This window comes from Delphinus delphis, chromosome 20 (genome assembly GCF_949987515.2).
Source record: "Delphinus delphis chromosome 20, mDelDel1.2, whole genome shotgun sequence".
NCBI classification, from domain to species: domain Eukaryota; kingdom Metazoa; phylum Chordata; class Mammalia; order Artiodactyla; family Delphinidae; genus Delphinus; species Delphinus delphis.
The window spans coordinates 18,297,050-18,311,863 of record NC_082702.1 but is presented as its reverse complement, the minus strand read 5'-3'; the positions used below and the strand labels follow the sequence as shown (position 1 = coordinate 18,311,863).

General features: G+C 40.4%; 1 protein-coding gene and 1 long non-coding RNA gene across 3 annotated transcripts in view; one reads left to right on the top strand and one right to left on the bottom strand.

Annotated features, from left to right (window-relative positions):
- DPY19L3 (dpy-19 like C-mannosyltransferase 3) overlaps nucleotides 1-9,556 on the top strand; it is a 73,626-nt gene extending 64,070 nt beyond the window's left edge. For both annotated transcript variants that reach the window (XM_059999869.1, XM_059999870.1), the window contains exons 17-19: nucleotides 2,580-2,712; nucleotides 5,089-5,247; nucleotides 6,733-9,556. In XM_059999869.1, the coding sequence (XP_059855852.1) occupies nucleotides 2,580-2,712; nucleotides 5,089-5,247; nucleotides 6,733-6,894 (454 nt within the window). In that variant the 3' untranslated portion in view covers nucleotides 6,895-9,556. The remainder of the gene's footprint in view (nucleotides 1-2,579; nucleotides 2,713-5,088; nucleotides 5,248-6,732) is intronic.
- A 123-nt stretch (nucleotides 9,557-9,679) lies between these two features.
- The window catches only part of LOC132416494 (uncharacterized), an 86,030-nt gene continuing 80,895 nt past the window's right edge, over nucleotides 9,680-14,814 (bottom strand). Inside the window, exon 4 of the long non-coding RNA XR_009517614.1 lies at nucleotides 9,680-9,841. This is a non-coding gene — a long non-coding RNA (uncharacterized lncRNA). The remainder of the gene's footprint in view (nucleotides 9,842-14,814) is intronic.

Here is a 14,814-nt window from a genome sequence, read left to right as displayed (position 1 = left end):
ATCCTGTTATATATTCAAAATGATGATGCTGAGACAGCCTAAAGATTTGAATGGATACTGTCAGCTCAGCTGCTGGGTTTGTTGTTTGTGAAGAGAGACAAGTTTGGCACTCTTAGGCAGTAAGACTGTACAGACCAGGATGGTTCTCTCTCTGTTAGCTCTCCCCTCTACCTCATGCTTTGCCAGACATGGAGACCAGACTCATCTTCTCCCTGCATTCTAAATCTCTTTGGTTCAGAGGACCCAAAGGCAGCCACTTTGTGGCATTAATTTTATAACTTATTGCAGTAGAATGGTTTGTGCCAGTTAAGAGTATACGGAAGGAAAGAAGACTGGTTTGGAAAAATAGTGACACATTTTCTTTAATTTTATTTGTTCATATTTATTGTATTTAGCGATTACGGTCCACTATAAATGAGGGCAGCATTGTATATATGGCACAGACTAAGCGTTTAGTAAGTATTCATTGAATAAAATGGAATTTTTATATAAACCTTTCACTAAGGAACTCAGTGCACCTCTTTTCATTTAATCCCTCCTGTTTCCCTGACCACATGGGACACATGTCAAGAACTCCTTATAAATTGCTGGTTCAGGGGGACAGAGCAGACATCTATTTATGCCTGTGTTCCTGGGTCTGGTTGTCAGAATGATGACATCCTATGAAGCACAGCGAAGTTCACATAAAAGTTTTTCTCTTGTAATCCATTCTGGGGTCTGACAGGAATGAGGGAGGGTGAAGATTGTGTCATTCCCTGGGTGCTCCTTGTAATTCTATCCACTTTTTCATCACTTAAGAAAGCTTATTGGAATTTGAGTGAACGAGAGTGTCATTGTTAGAAAATCTTGCATTTTCCAAAAGTAAATTACTTGTAACTGTTTCAGCTTGAGCTGTAGGATGCCTTGCTTGTAGACATCCAGAGGCCTTTGTTGGGTGGCATTCGTGCTGTAGTCTTAGCATTAAAATGGAGTAAGTAGAACATCCGCCTGGAATATGTGAATATGATGAGGCTTCTCTTAGAAACTTGAACACTAGAGCAAGTTTCATGCCGTAATGTCCAGAAACATTGAGGAGAACGGCCTGCTGTGGCTTTTTCTGTAAAGTAGGTTGAGTTTTAATGATTTCAGTTAGACTCCTTCTCAAAAGAACTATGTCCATCATTTTAACTCACCCTAGCAGCCACACACTCCTTGCTGTTAACACAGGAAGGGTGAGTATACCTTGCAGTATTACTACTGGGCCTGTATCGGAGATGGTGCATCGAGCAGAGTCCATGGAACAGCCGTATGTTCTTCACAATAAAACGACACCTCGTTGATTTGCAGGTGGCTCCCAGGTTTTAAAAAAAAATGGAAGGGAATTAAATGAACTACTAAGATTCTTTTTTTCCGGGGGAAAAAGAAAAATGCTTTCACAGAAATCAGGAAGTCTTTCCTTGGCCCTCCATCACTGTCCCTCGCATCCCATGGAGAGGCAGAGAATCACAGCTTGGTGATAATTGGAAAGTGAGATCTTAATTTAATACCAGAATACCCTGTGTTCCTTAAGATGCATGTAGTCTTTCATAATCAGGACTAAAGGAAAGGAATACATAAAATATTTCTGCTTCCGCATCAGAAATATTGTACATCTTCATACTGAGTATAAGATAAGAAGATAATCTGCTAGTTCAGAATCTTCTTTCCGTGTTCTTTTGTTTTTACTAATTCTTTTTTTCTAAAAAGTAATTTATAGTAATATCTGTCATCTTTTTTTCTTGTTTTAACCAAAAACCCTTGGAATTGACTCACGGCAACTGCAGTTTCTGGCTTTATAGTTTGTTTTACTCTAGGCAGCCCTTTTAGTTAAGTTTAATACAAAAACCACTGGCAGTCTTCTAAGGCCTAGTGTTAGAATCTGCCTCTTTGGAACAAGAGCAGGAGAGGGTTGTGGGTTTTAGCCTAGAAGACTCAGGAGATACCCACATCCTAAGACAATTCATTATAAGAGTAAACCCATCAAAACAGTAAATGAGAAGCTTCCCAATCATTGTCAAAAACGGACACGAAAAATTTCATAAAACAGTTTGAGTGCAAATCAGAATCTCGAGCAGCCTCCTGTGTTTTTCCCGACTCATAGCCCTTCCTAACATAGCTGGGTGATCCTGAGTGTGTGATGCTATCTTCATGGAAGCCTTAGCAGTGAGGTTAATTTAGACTCTAAAATCTTTTTTTTTTAAACATCTTTATTGGAGTATAATTGCTTTACAATGGTGTGTTGGTTTCTGCTTTATAACAAAGTGAATCAGCTATACATATACATATATCCCCATATCCCCTCCCTCTTGCGTCTCCCTCCCACCCTCCCTATCCCACCCCTCTAGGTGGTCACAAACCACCGAGCTGATCTCCCTGTGCTATGCGGCTGCTTCCCACTAGCTATCGATTTTACATTTGATAGTGTATATATGTCCATGCCACTCTCTCACCTTGTCCCAGCTTATCCTTCCCCCTCCCCATATCCTCAAGCCCATTCTCTAGTAGGTCTGCGTCTGTATTCCTGTCTTGCCCCTAGGTTCTTCATGACCTTTTTCTTTTAGCTCTAAAACTCCGAGGAAGGCTGTGTTTGCTGGAAGCATGCAGTTACTGGCCGGCGTCAAGCTGTGCACAGGAAGGACCTTAACCAACCACCCACACTACGAGGACAACAGCCTGAGAGAGCGAACCAAAGCGGTGAGTGCCTCTCCTGGCTGGCTCGTGTCCGGTAAAGCTGGGGCTTCTGCTACCTGCAGGTTATGAGGGGAAGGCAGAGCTGAAGTGCCTGTCAGGACTTGCGTCTCCAGAGTCTAGACCTTGGCCTGCCCCGTGTGTTAAAGGCATGCTGTTTCGGCCTTCTGTTCCTCTCGGGTAGAAGAGTAAACTGAGGAGAACACCTTGAGATGTACAGAGCAGAGTGTTTGAGGACAGAGTCCTCAGAGCTTTGAACTGGAGAAGGAAAAGGGGGAGAGACATACTGGTCACATTTTTTAATGGGCTGTTTCTCGTGTGTGTGTGTGTGTGAGAGAGACAGAGAGAGAGAGGGAGAGAGACAGAGAGAGAGAGAGGGAGAGAGAGAATAGGCAACACAGCCACACAGTTAAAAAAGCTCAGAGCACGCAAAAGAGAACATAGTGAAAAGTCTCCATCCCACCCGTGTCTTCCAGCTACTGGTTCCCCTCCCAGGAGGCAAATAACATTACCGGTAATTTTATGTATATACAAATGTGTGTGTGTGGATATATACATGAATTCATATTCTTTTCCCCCCTTTTTACAAAAGAACTAATTACATCTTGCTTCTTTTGGCATTTCATGTATTTTGGAGATCACTCCACATCAGCATATCGACAGCTTCCTTGCCATTTTTAAGGCTGCATAATGTTTTGTTACGTGGATGTGGCAAATTTTATTTGACCGTTTAGGTTGTTTCCCTGTCTTCTGCAATTATACAGCAATTTCCCAAATGATAGGCCTGTATAAGCATCGCTCTGCACAGGCACAAAGTGTCTGTCCACACATGAGGTTCTTAGAAGTGAAGTTGCTGGGTCACAGGATGTGGGCATTTGTAATCGAGATAGAATTACCAGGTCTGTACGAATTCTGCCAATTTACACTCCAGTCAGTGCTACAGAAGTGTACCTGTCCTAGTCCTCGCCAGCAGTGGTTTCAAACTTTTTAATGTTTTATATCAGTCACTTCTTAATCTTGGTGGCTGAAAATTTGTTGAAAAGTCTTGTTTGAGGGGTGAGATTTAACTAGCCTAAAAGTAAATGATTTTTACTAAATACTCCATTTTTAAGAGAATCGTCTTAACATAGATTCCTGCTAAAATGGGAATTTTTCAACTAGCCCAAGTGTTCCAGATGGCCCTGAGTTAGCTAGAGGAAGATCGGAGGGTACCTGGATCACCAGAACCCAAAGTTCAGCTGGGAGGTGGCCACCACTTTGACTTGAGAGAGATGCAGATAGAGGCATGTCAGAGGCACAGGGAGTCCTGTGTTCCATCCTCTCCAAGATCCAGTCCCTGCCTAGGTGCTGAGTTTTATGTCCTAAAAACTGATAACCTTGAAGGTCCTAGTGCCCTTCTTCAGTCATGACCTTCAGATCCTTGGAATGCCTTAGCCTGAGGCTGGTGCTGGACTGTAGAGAGGATGACCTCACAGTGTTAGCAATAGAAGCAGATAACCCCCCACCATTTCAGCATATCCGTTAAGACACGCTGACCTAGGCTCTCAGAACCCAGTCTCTTAAGTCAGAGACCTATCATTAGACATCAGTGGACAACAAAGGAAGCAGCTCCTCTCTTCATTACCCCTCCCCCAACACACACACACCATTCTATCTTTCCAAGCGCCAAGTCCCAGGATATAGGCCACTCACCATCTGCGTGTATTTACTTAACGTGTGTGAAGCTGGTGGTGACTGGGAAGGCGTGCCTCCTGATGAACTGCCACTGGGCGCTGCAAGTTGCTCTTCCTCCAGGAAGGATGAGAGAAAGATAAAGTGTAGGGTCTCCTGGTCAAGCTGAGTGCAGCAGGACAGCAGTAGAGCAAGGGTGCTGCCCCTGCCTGGGGCCAGGGACCCTATGGGGGTCCTGTTCCCCAACTGCCACTATCAGAAGCTGGGTCTCCTTACAAGTATCTGTGCCTCCAGACTGTACCACCACCCCCAATGGACCCTTTTAGTCTAAAGGTCCCCTTTTTAAAGGTAGAGACTGTGTTTTATTTACTTAATCGCATTATTTACCTTGGTGAAGCATTCTTAGAATTGGCATCTACTGATGAATATATTCATAACTCAATACATCCTAAATCTTTGGTGTCCAAATCCAAATGTATTCAGCATGACTCACTCTCCCCCGTCCCAACAACTTTTTTTTTTTGGAAATTTCTCACATACACTCCAGGACTACAGGTGAATGAGCAACCTGCACAGGAAGAGGTGAGGGGAGCAGGGTGTCTGCGATTAGACTCAACCCCTGTGGGAGGTTGCAGCAATAGACAGTCCTTGACGAACTTCCCAGCAGTTAAGTGGTATTTTGCCCTATTCCATTTTTATCTTGTTTTGAAGGTCTATCAGATATATGCAAAGAGAGCCCCAGAGGAAGTGCACGCCCTGCTAAGGTCCTTTGGCACCGACTACGTGATCCTGGAAGACAGCATCTGCTATGAGCGCAGGCACCGCCGGGGCTGCCGGCTGCGGGACCTGCTGGACATCGCCAACGGACATGTAAGCATGCCTTCCGCCCCGTGTGGGGCGTCCCCTGGGGAGGAGAGGATCCAGTGTGAGCCCTAAGGAGTGTAACTACCTTTATACCTTGTAGAATTGCACAATGGATCAAGCATTCACCTCCGTTGCGTTCTGCAGAACCCCTACCTTGGCACGTTAGTAACTTGCCACGGGGGCTGGAGGGGCGGGAGAGATGGGAGGGGAGCTCTTGTCCCCACTGTCACACCAAACAGAGCAACTCTGTCTTCAGCTGGTCTGTGTCACGAGGCTTTGCATAGAATTTATTTTTTAAGGTTTTGCTACTAAAGTGAAAAAACCTCAACCTTTAAAACCGCTGCTCCAAAGCATCATTTTGGCCGATACGAATGTCCATGAGGGCGGTGCGCCAACCCAGCACCCCACAGCCTGTGTGGTAGAATCCCACTCCCTCCCCGCTCTCTCGCTGGGTGTCCCTTTTCGTCCACTGGCACACTTCCACAAAGATGGCTTTCTGTGGCCAAGCTTACACTCCTGAGCCGGAAAACAAGCTACTTCTCTTTTCTTCTTTCTGAGGAAAATGTTTTCGGAGATATGCCAGGTCTCAGGTAGAGAAAACATAAGATTTTCACCCTTTAGAGGTGGTGTGTGCTGTAATTATTGGTATGAAATCGGATAGATATTTCTAAAATGAGTGGGGGGAAAGTGATAAACCTAGCCTACATCTGAAAAAAATAAATAAAACCTTGACTGTACAGAATTTGAGATTCAGAACACTTAAGATCTACTCTCTTAGCACATTTCAAGTGCAGAGTACAGTATCGTTAACCCTAGTCACCATGCTATACATTAGGTCACCAGAGACTTACTCATTTCATAACGGCAAGTTTATACCCTTTGACCAACATGAATGTATTGGTTAACTTGATTGTAGTAATCATTTCACCATGTATATGTATATCAAATCATCAGATTGTATACCTTAAATATATACAATTTTATATGTCAATTATGCTTTAATAAAGCTGAGGCAAAGAAAATGAGATTTGATTTTTGCTCAAGGAAAAATAACTGTCCATAACTATCTTGAATTCAGAGGAGGTGCAGACCAAATACATTTAAATTTTGCTTTGTGTGTAACTTTTTCTAACTAGGCCATCTGATGAGTTGCAGAACTTTCTCTGGTCATAGTAATTCTTCTCTGTGTTTCATTTTTTGAGAGGGGATGGTGTAGTATGTTCTTCAGGACAAGGAGATCCAGGTTCTGCTTCTAGCTTTGCCATTAAAGGTGAACATTGTTTGACACCGAACTCTGCTCTTCAGCCTCGGGTCACACTTCCAAAGGGGAAAGGGATGGACCAGATGGTCTCCAGGCAGCCATTGACATTCGTTCAGTTTAAGTTCACTAGCATGTCATTCTTAAAGAAACCCAATCCCTATTCCTACTTCTGTTTGTCTTTTGTAAACATGATTTTTTTCCAAATTGTATTGGTTTTGTTTTGGCTTTAGATGATGGATGGCCCAGGAAAGAATGATCCAGATTTGAAACTTGCAGGCCACCCTCGCTTTTGCGAAGAGATAAAAAGAAACCTGCCCCCCTACACGGCATACTTCACTAGAGTGTTTCAGAACAAAACATTCCACGTTTACAAGCTATCCAGAAACAAGTAACAGAGCTTTCTATTTAATCTCTATTTTTGATATGTGAAACTCCATCATAATGAAACTCAATAGATAATGTTTCAAATGTAATTAGGTAACCGGTACCTTAAAGCTGTGATATGATTAAGTCTACAAATGTTTACACAAGCGTTACCATCTTTGAAAGTATCTTATACATGCTTCAGTCTTCGTTTTGTTTCATTAATGTTCTTTAGCCTAAATGTTTTCAACTTTCTAAAAGTGATCTAGAATTTTGTTGTTGGGGAGAACAGTTAAGTGTTCCATAGGTAGCCTGAACAGCTGCATATCATGTTGGAAATCTAGAGCCTCTTTCAAGATTTGAAATACTTCTAATTTTTAATTGACTTACAACAGCTATAGTTGAATTGAATTGAGGGGATACATAATTAAATTATTTAATATTTTTTCACTAGTGAAGACCAACTGGTGGCTTTTTAAAAAGCTCTCTATTGTCCTGTCTCACCTAAAAATTTTATAATGTTTTTAATTTGTCATGCTTTGAATATTTTTTTAAAAATCATGTTAAGTCTTCATATGTATCTAAAATTTTTTGTTGTGCTCCATCTGAAATGTAATGTGTAGCACTTCAGTAGTATGTGTCAGTGTGTGTATGTGTGTACACGGGCATGTGCATGAATGTTTTAATGCTGGGCACAGAAAAGTGTTACAAGTTCCATATTGTAAGTCCTTAAAGCAGCAGAAATGTTATGTAGCTGAGTAGAATTTGTTACTGTATAGTGTTACTATTTTAAAACCTGTTGATACTATTTAATCTATCCTGCAAGTAAGAAAATTCTTCTTCATTTCTTACTCATTCAAATTTACTGGGTTTGCAAAATTTTGTAAACTCTCTGTTTTTAGCCTTTGTATTTTTTACAGCCTAGAACCTTGCAAAGTCTTACTATTTTTAAAATGTTGTATCTTAACTAACTCACTACTATGATATTTTTGGCAGAGAGCATTTTCATACCAAGTTTGATTTGTGGTCTCCAATCTTACTGTGAGGGCCCTTGATAGGTGGTTCTTTTTCTTACTCAAAGGTAACCAAGTGCCTCTAAGTCATGCTTATTTGTAAACAACGAAGAGGATTATGTGTACCTTGTACCTGCTCAAAAATTTTTTGATAATTGCTTTTGTAATTAATTTCTAATGATAGGGACATGTAAAAGTTACTGATAAAAGCATATTGTGTATTTAATTAAATCAAGATGGCTAATGAAATTAACTTTCACCTCTCATGCCAGTTGGAAATGATTTAAATATTTCTCCTTGCAATTGTGTTGAAGTAAATCACTGTAGACATGAAGACGGATATGTCACATGTTCAAATGATTTTCTCTTCAGCTACTACTTAAGCAGTATTCAAAAAGAAATTTTACACTACCATGTTGGGTTCAAGGAAGGATACTTGGCTTTTATCAAAACTTATTTAAATAAAAAATTGACAGTAGCTGGGTTATTAAATTATGCAACTGAAACTCCTGAATTATATCTTTCTTGTATCCTTTAATAAGGTTGGAGACCACTGCAGTTTAGGATAATACAATAATAAAACATTTTAATCAGTACTGAAACTTTAATTAAGCCAGTAATGATGCATGCCTGTTGCAGCTGACAGCATGGGTCAGTCCATCCTTCAGTGAGTGCCTTACTCTAATTGAAACCAAGCACATGTAAGGTACAACGTGTTCGACTATCTAGTTACGTTTTTAAAACCCTCTATTACCTTCTCAGAAATATTTCAATTTATTTTAAATATTCCTGTATTATTAATCTATGCATTTGGGTATTTGGAGTTTCAGTATACAAGAAACATGTACTTAAATTTTTATGCTTATCATCACCACATTGATCACATACAGTAATCCTTTTTTCACAGTTTAGGTGCCATTTGTTGCCAAAACACTTAGTGTTCAGTCTTTAGTGAAAAATATAAAGTGCCAAAAATTCTTGCAAGACAGAATCCATACATACACTCTTTCCAGAACACTGTGACCATGTATAGTTGACATTTTTATTTCCTGATGACCAAATCTCTTAATGAATCATGTGAAATATTTTTAGTGCTCCTCAGTCTTCTCTTTTATGACCTTCTCATTGGAGTACATGGGAGGAAAGAGAGGAAAAGCGGCTGACCCTGGCTCTCTAAGCTCCCTGCCACAGGATCTCAGTGGCTGTGCTAATGTTTGGTAATATCCTCAAATTACGGCTGTATTTTATGGGTAGAAAGACCACTTGATTTTGCTTCAGAGTTAGCATTCAAAAGAACCTCTAAGTACAGTAAGTGCTCTTAATTAACCTTTACTTACGTGACTCACCGGGTCCCTTCACAGTCTCCATCCCTCTTGTAAGCTGACTTCGGCCCAGCACCAGTGGGGGCTGCTCCCTGGCACTCTCAGGCCTCTGCTCTCTCCTTTGAGTTCTCTGCCTGCGCCAACCTTGTCTGCATGCTCTACTTCCCGCTGTAAATACACGATTCAACATAAACCCAGGAAATTTCGCTCTAAAATGGAAGGGTTATTTCTGCAAAAATTAGCTTGAATGCTTTGGTAAGATTTGATAACGGTTGCCACTAATGAAAATTACTTTTAAATTAATTGTGGTTGGGAAAATTATAAAATATTGGGATAACTTAAAATTCAAGAAAATGTCTGAGCTTAGATTGCTTCACAGATTTATTTTAGTCCTCATTTCACCTTAAAAAAAATCTAGACTGATCAGAAGGTATTAAAAAGTACCCAAATCAGGGCTTCCCTGGTGCCGCAGTGGTTGAGAGTCCGCCTGCCGATGCAGGGGACACGGGTTCTGTGCCCTGGTCCGGGAACATCGTACATGCCGTGGAGCGGCTGGGTCCATGAGCCATGGCCGCTGAGCCTGCGCGTCCAGAGCCTGTGCTCCGCGATGGGAGAGGCCACAGCAGTGAGAGGCCCGTGTACTGCAAAAAATAAATAAATAAATAAAAAGTACCCAAATCATATTATTGGTATGATTTATGCAAAAATAAAACTGTAATCATTGGACCCTTATGCAAAGGAAAGGCCTCGGCTTTACATCAGAAGATGAGCAAATAAATGAATGTACAGTTATACATTTGAGGTTATGATTCCCTACTTTAACCAACTTTAACTTCATTAAATGACCAACTACTGATACCGATCACAGTGGCTAATCTACTTCTACTAGAGTTGAAAGGTTCCAGTCACTTTATTACAGACTTAAAAAGTAGGAATTCATTTCAGATATATTAGCCAGGAGCATAATTAGGTGTTATCTAGGCCATTTGTTGTCCACTTAAAGGTGATTTTCTTGACCTTTGTGAGATCAACTAAATAAATAGGTGTGTGTGTGTGTGTGTGTGTGTGTGTGTGTGTTGGGTTGGTGCTGGTGTTGGCAAGGACATATGTAGATATTTCATCTGGTCTGCATCTTTACAATTAAGTAAAAAGGTTTATTCTGATTGCACATGAACCTTGTAACAATTGTAGCTCATCTTTGGCCAAAACGTACCTGAATTAACTAGAAATAGTCCATTTTTAAATTTTCATTTAAACGTTGGAATTAATAGAAGGACAAAATGTTCTCAGATCATATATCTTGGCCAATATGCTCCGAAATGCTTTATATATGGCAACCTTTTGGCATAGAAGAGAGTGCTTGTCTGTTCATGGAAAAAAACTTTTAAACTGAGCGAGTGGCTTACTCTCTTGTGGCAATTGATTTTCTGTACTTAATATCCTATGGGTAAAATCTTACAAAGAGCTTTTATAATTTGTTGTACTGAATTGTATGAAGATTGTGTACTAAATAAAGCTAAGTTACACAGATGAGTGTCTTTCATTTCTTTGAAGGTCAAAAACCAAGGAACTGGCTTATTGAAGTGTATTAGATATGTGCTAAATAGAGGATAATCACTAAAAGATGGATGTGACAGGGTCTTACTTGTACTTGCTAATGTTGAAGGGGTTTCTGTTTTTCACAAAATTTGGTTTGATCGCTGCTTATTTGCTTTACTTGAACCTCAAGCTTATAGTTAAGACTTGTAAAGAGAAGGCTGCTGTCAGCTGAATTTTTCCTCCAAGAGATAAATGCTGTTGTTTTGACCTTTGGCATTGTTTCTACTTCTTGACTAACCTCTCAGTCTTTAGTAACTCAGGAAAATGGGTGGTGGTTCACATTTTTGTTAAGAGTGTATAGATCACAAATATGCTTGATGTTAGGTCGTTCAAAGCAGATATTGAAATTCCAAGCAGAAATGGTCAGGGAGACGGATATACTTCCAAATAGAAGAAAACGGCAGTGGGATCTCAAATATTCGGTACTGACTCTTTAAAGTATACAATTCAGTGTACTTACTAAAGCTATTAAGTACAAAGCTATTAAGTACATGTTGCTAGAATGGTCTGGCAAATTAAGAATTACAAACAAGATAGATAAGCGAGAGATTCGGGTTATGAATGAACTGAACGTGTAATGGTTTGACATGTGACACAGGCACGTGGCAGATGAAATGCTAGTTCTCTGCCCCTCATCTCAAACCTTTTCAGTTTTTTTTTTTTTTTTTTTTTTTGCCACGTCACACCACGCAGCACATAGGATCTTAGTTCCCCAACCAGGGATCAAACCCATGCCCCCTGCCGTGGAAGCACAGAGTCTTAACCACTGGACCTCCAGGGAAATTCCCCTTTTCAGTTAATTTGATATTTAGACATTTGCTTTGTAGGATTGTTCTTCGAAGTGCAGATAACAGAACTATACTGTAATGTGAAATCAACTTAGTGGGTTGCAACCAACATTTAGTGGTTGAGAGAGAGAGAGAGAGGAAAGAGGGAGGAGGGGGAGAGAGAGGTTAAGGGAAGGGAGAGAGTGGACAGCCAATACGGTAAATATAAGTTGTTTTGTGAAATATTTGTTTCAGTTATACATGTCGTTATTTGTGCTCTGGGGTGCAATGTCAAATGTATTTCTTACTGTGAGTTTATAGTCAGTTTGAAAGCCATGCCTTTATAGCAGGGAGGATTCTGGGAAGATGGCAGTTTGAACTTGGCTCTGTCTTGTCCCCCAACTCCACTGTAGAAGAACCCTTTGAACAATGATGATATTAAAGAATTATAAATTTTAGGTGTGATGTAGACATTGTTATTTTCTTAGGTCTTTATCTTTTAGAATATATACTGAAATATTTACAGGTGGAATTATATATGTATAGGGTTCATATCAAAGTCATTTTGTGAGGCATGTAGATGAAACAAGGTTGGCCATGAGTTGATATAAGCTAGTTTGGGATTTTTCATATAGAAAAAAAAGAAATTAACAAATCAGGAAACTAGGGAGATTAAAATTTAAAAGGTAAGAACGGAAATCAATTATCTAGGGAAATAGAATAAACAACCCCTCCCCACCCAAAAATGCTGCATCTTTGAAAAAGATTAATGAAAAAAACATCTGGTAAACCTGATTAAGAAAAAGAGCAAAACAAGACATAATCCACAGAAAGGTTAAAAAGAAAACTACAGCCTGGCCAATACAGAGTCTTTTGCAGCAACTGACAGGACTACCATCTTTTTTTTTTTTTTTTTTTTTGGCTGTGTTGGGTCTTCGTTGCTGCGCGTGGGCTTTCTCTAGTGATGGCAAGTGGGGACTACTCTTTGTTGTGGTGCGCAGGCTTCTCATTGCGGTGGCTACTATTGTTGCGGAGCATGGGCTCTAGGCACGCGGGCTTCAGTAGTTGTGGCTTGTGGGCTCTAGAGCACAGGCTCAGTAGTTGTGGTGCACAGGCTTAGTTGCTCTGTGCGTGTAGGATCTTCCCGGACCAGGGCTCAAACCTGTGTCCCCTGCATTGGCAGGCAGATTCTTTTTTTTTTTTTTAATATCTTTATTGGAGTATAATTGCTTTACATTGGTGTGTTAGTTTCTGCTTTATAACAAAGTGAATCAGCTATACATATACATATATCCCCATATCTCCTCCCTCTTGCATCTCCCTCCCACCTTCCCTATCTCACCTCTCTAAGTGGACACAAAGCACCGAGCTGATCTCCCTGTGCTACGCAGGGCAGGTGGATTCTTAACCACTGTGCCACCAGGGAAATCCAGGACTACCATCTTTGAAAGAAGGGAAGCACACAAGGTGAGTCCCAGTCTTACCCTGGCTTTCTCCCCTTAAAGTCTTTCCCAAACCATGGCACAGGGAAGATGGAGCTCAAGCGGAGAATGACAGTCTTACTGAAAGAAAGAGATTGGAGTTCATGGATGCACCGATGGCTGAGATTTGGTAGGAGTTGGAAGGGCAGGGTACCAGAGAGGAGGGAATTGCGAAAGAGAAAATCTGAGAAGTCCCTTTGGGTCCTTGGCCAATTCATAACCTGCACATGTATGGCTTAGCAGAGAACATCTAATAAGTAACAGAGCTGAACAGAGATTTCAGAGGTTATATAATGCTGAGGAGATGCTGGAATTGGGGTCCAGCCAGCATGAAGAGGCCATGGTGAACCCCCCAATAATTTGAGACCCAAGAAAAGCTATACCTTTTCCTAGGAGTAGAGGCTATTATCCTATCTTTTCCTAGGAGTAGAGGCTATTATCCTATCTACCTGTCAAAAGCAAATATAAGTCTGCTATGAAGGATGATAACCTTATCCATGGCCTCAAATGATCTCTACAATTCCTTATATACAATGTCTAGCACTCAATCAAAAATAACTAGGAATAATAAAAAAGCAAGACTGAAACAGAAACTGAAATAGAAACAGAGCCACAGTCTAATTAGATATTGAAGTTTAAAGTATAGACTTTTAAAATAACTGCTTATTATATTCAAGAAATTAAATGACAAGATGGAAAATTTAGGTGAACTGAAAACTATAAAAAAGAACACAATGGAAATACTAGAATCGAAAAATGTAATAAATTAAGTACTCAGTGAAGGGTTAAATAGCAAATTAGACACAGCTGAAGAGAGAATTGATCAACTAGATGATAGGCTAGGAGAAAATATTCAGGCTAAAACATAAAGGAGAAAAGGATGAACAATGAAAGAGCATGAGACATATATTAGAACATTTCACTTTATACTGTAAGTGTAACTGAAGTCCCACAAAGAGAAGAAAGAGTATGGGGCTGTATGACTTTGGACAAGCTATCTGTACTATTAGCTTCAGTTTCCTTTTTTGTAAAATAGAGGTTTGATAATTACCTATATGGTCATTGACTGGATTAAATGACATGACATTTAAACCACTAGGCCTAATACTTTGTACATGGTGAGTACAATAGGTGGAAGCTACAGGGTATCACCATCATCATCATCAAAATTAGATAACAGGGCTTCCCCGGTGGCACAGTGGTTGAGAGTCCGCCTGCCGATGCAGGGGACACGGGTTTGTGCCCTGGTCCGGGAAGATCCCACATGCCGCGGAGCGGCTGGGCCCGTGAGCCATGGCCACTGAGCCTGCGCGTCCGGAGGCTGTGCTCCGCAACGGGAGAGGCCACATCAGTGAGAGGCCCGCGTACCAAAAAAAAAAAAAAAAAAAAATTAGATAATAAAGACAGATGTTAAAGAGCCCTTGGTAATTTTATGTGAGATATTCTTATGTTGCTATAGAAAATATCTTTAAAAAACAAAACAAAACAAAAACCTTTAGGGACTCGGAAGGAGGTTAACAGAACAGCTTGTAAGGAAATCAACTTCTTAGTAATTTCTGAGTTACATATTTACATCACAAAGAGAGGTGTGTTTGTGTCTGTGTCTGGGTGTGTATGTGTATAGAAGAGAGGAAAAAAGAGCCATAGAAAAAGACTGAGAAGCTGATGGCCTGCATGTTTTTGGAAGCAACGTCGTCATTATTGAAGATAAATGTCAAAGCCCTGCCAAAAAGCACATATTCATGAAGAAAGCAGAAGTGCCTGATT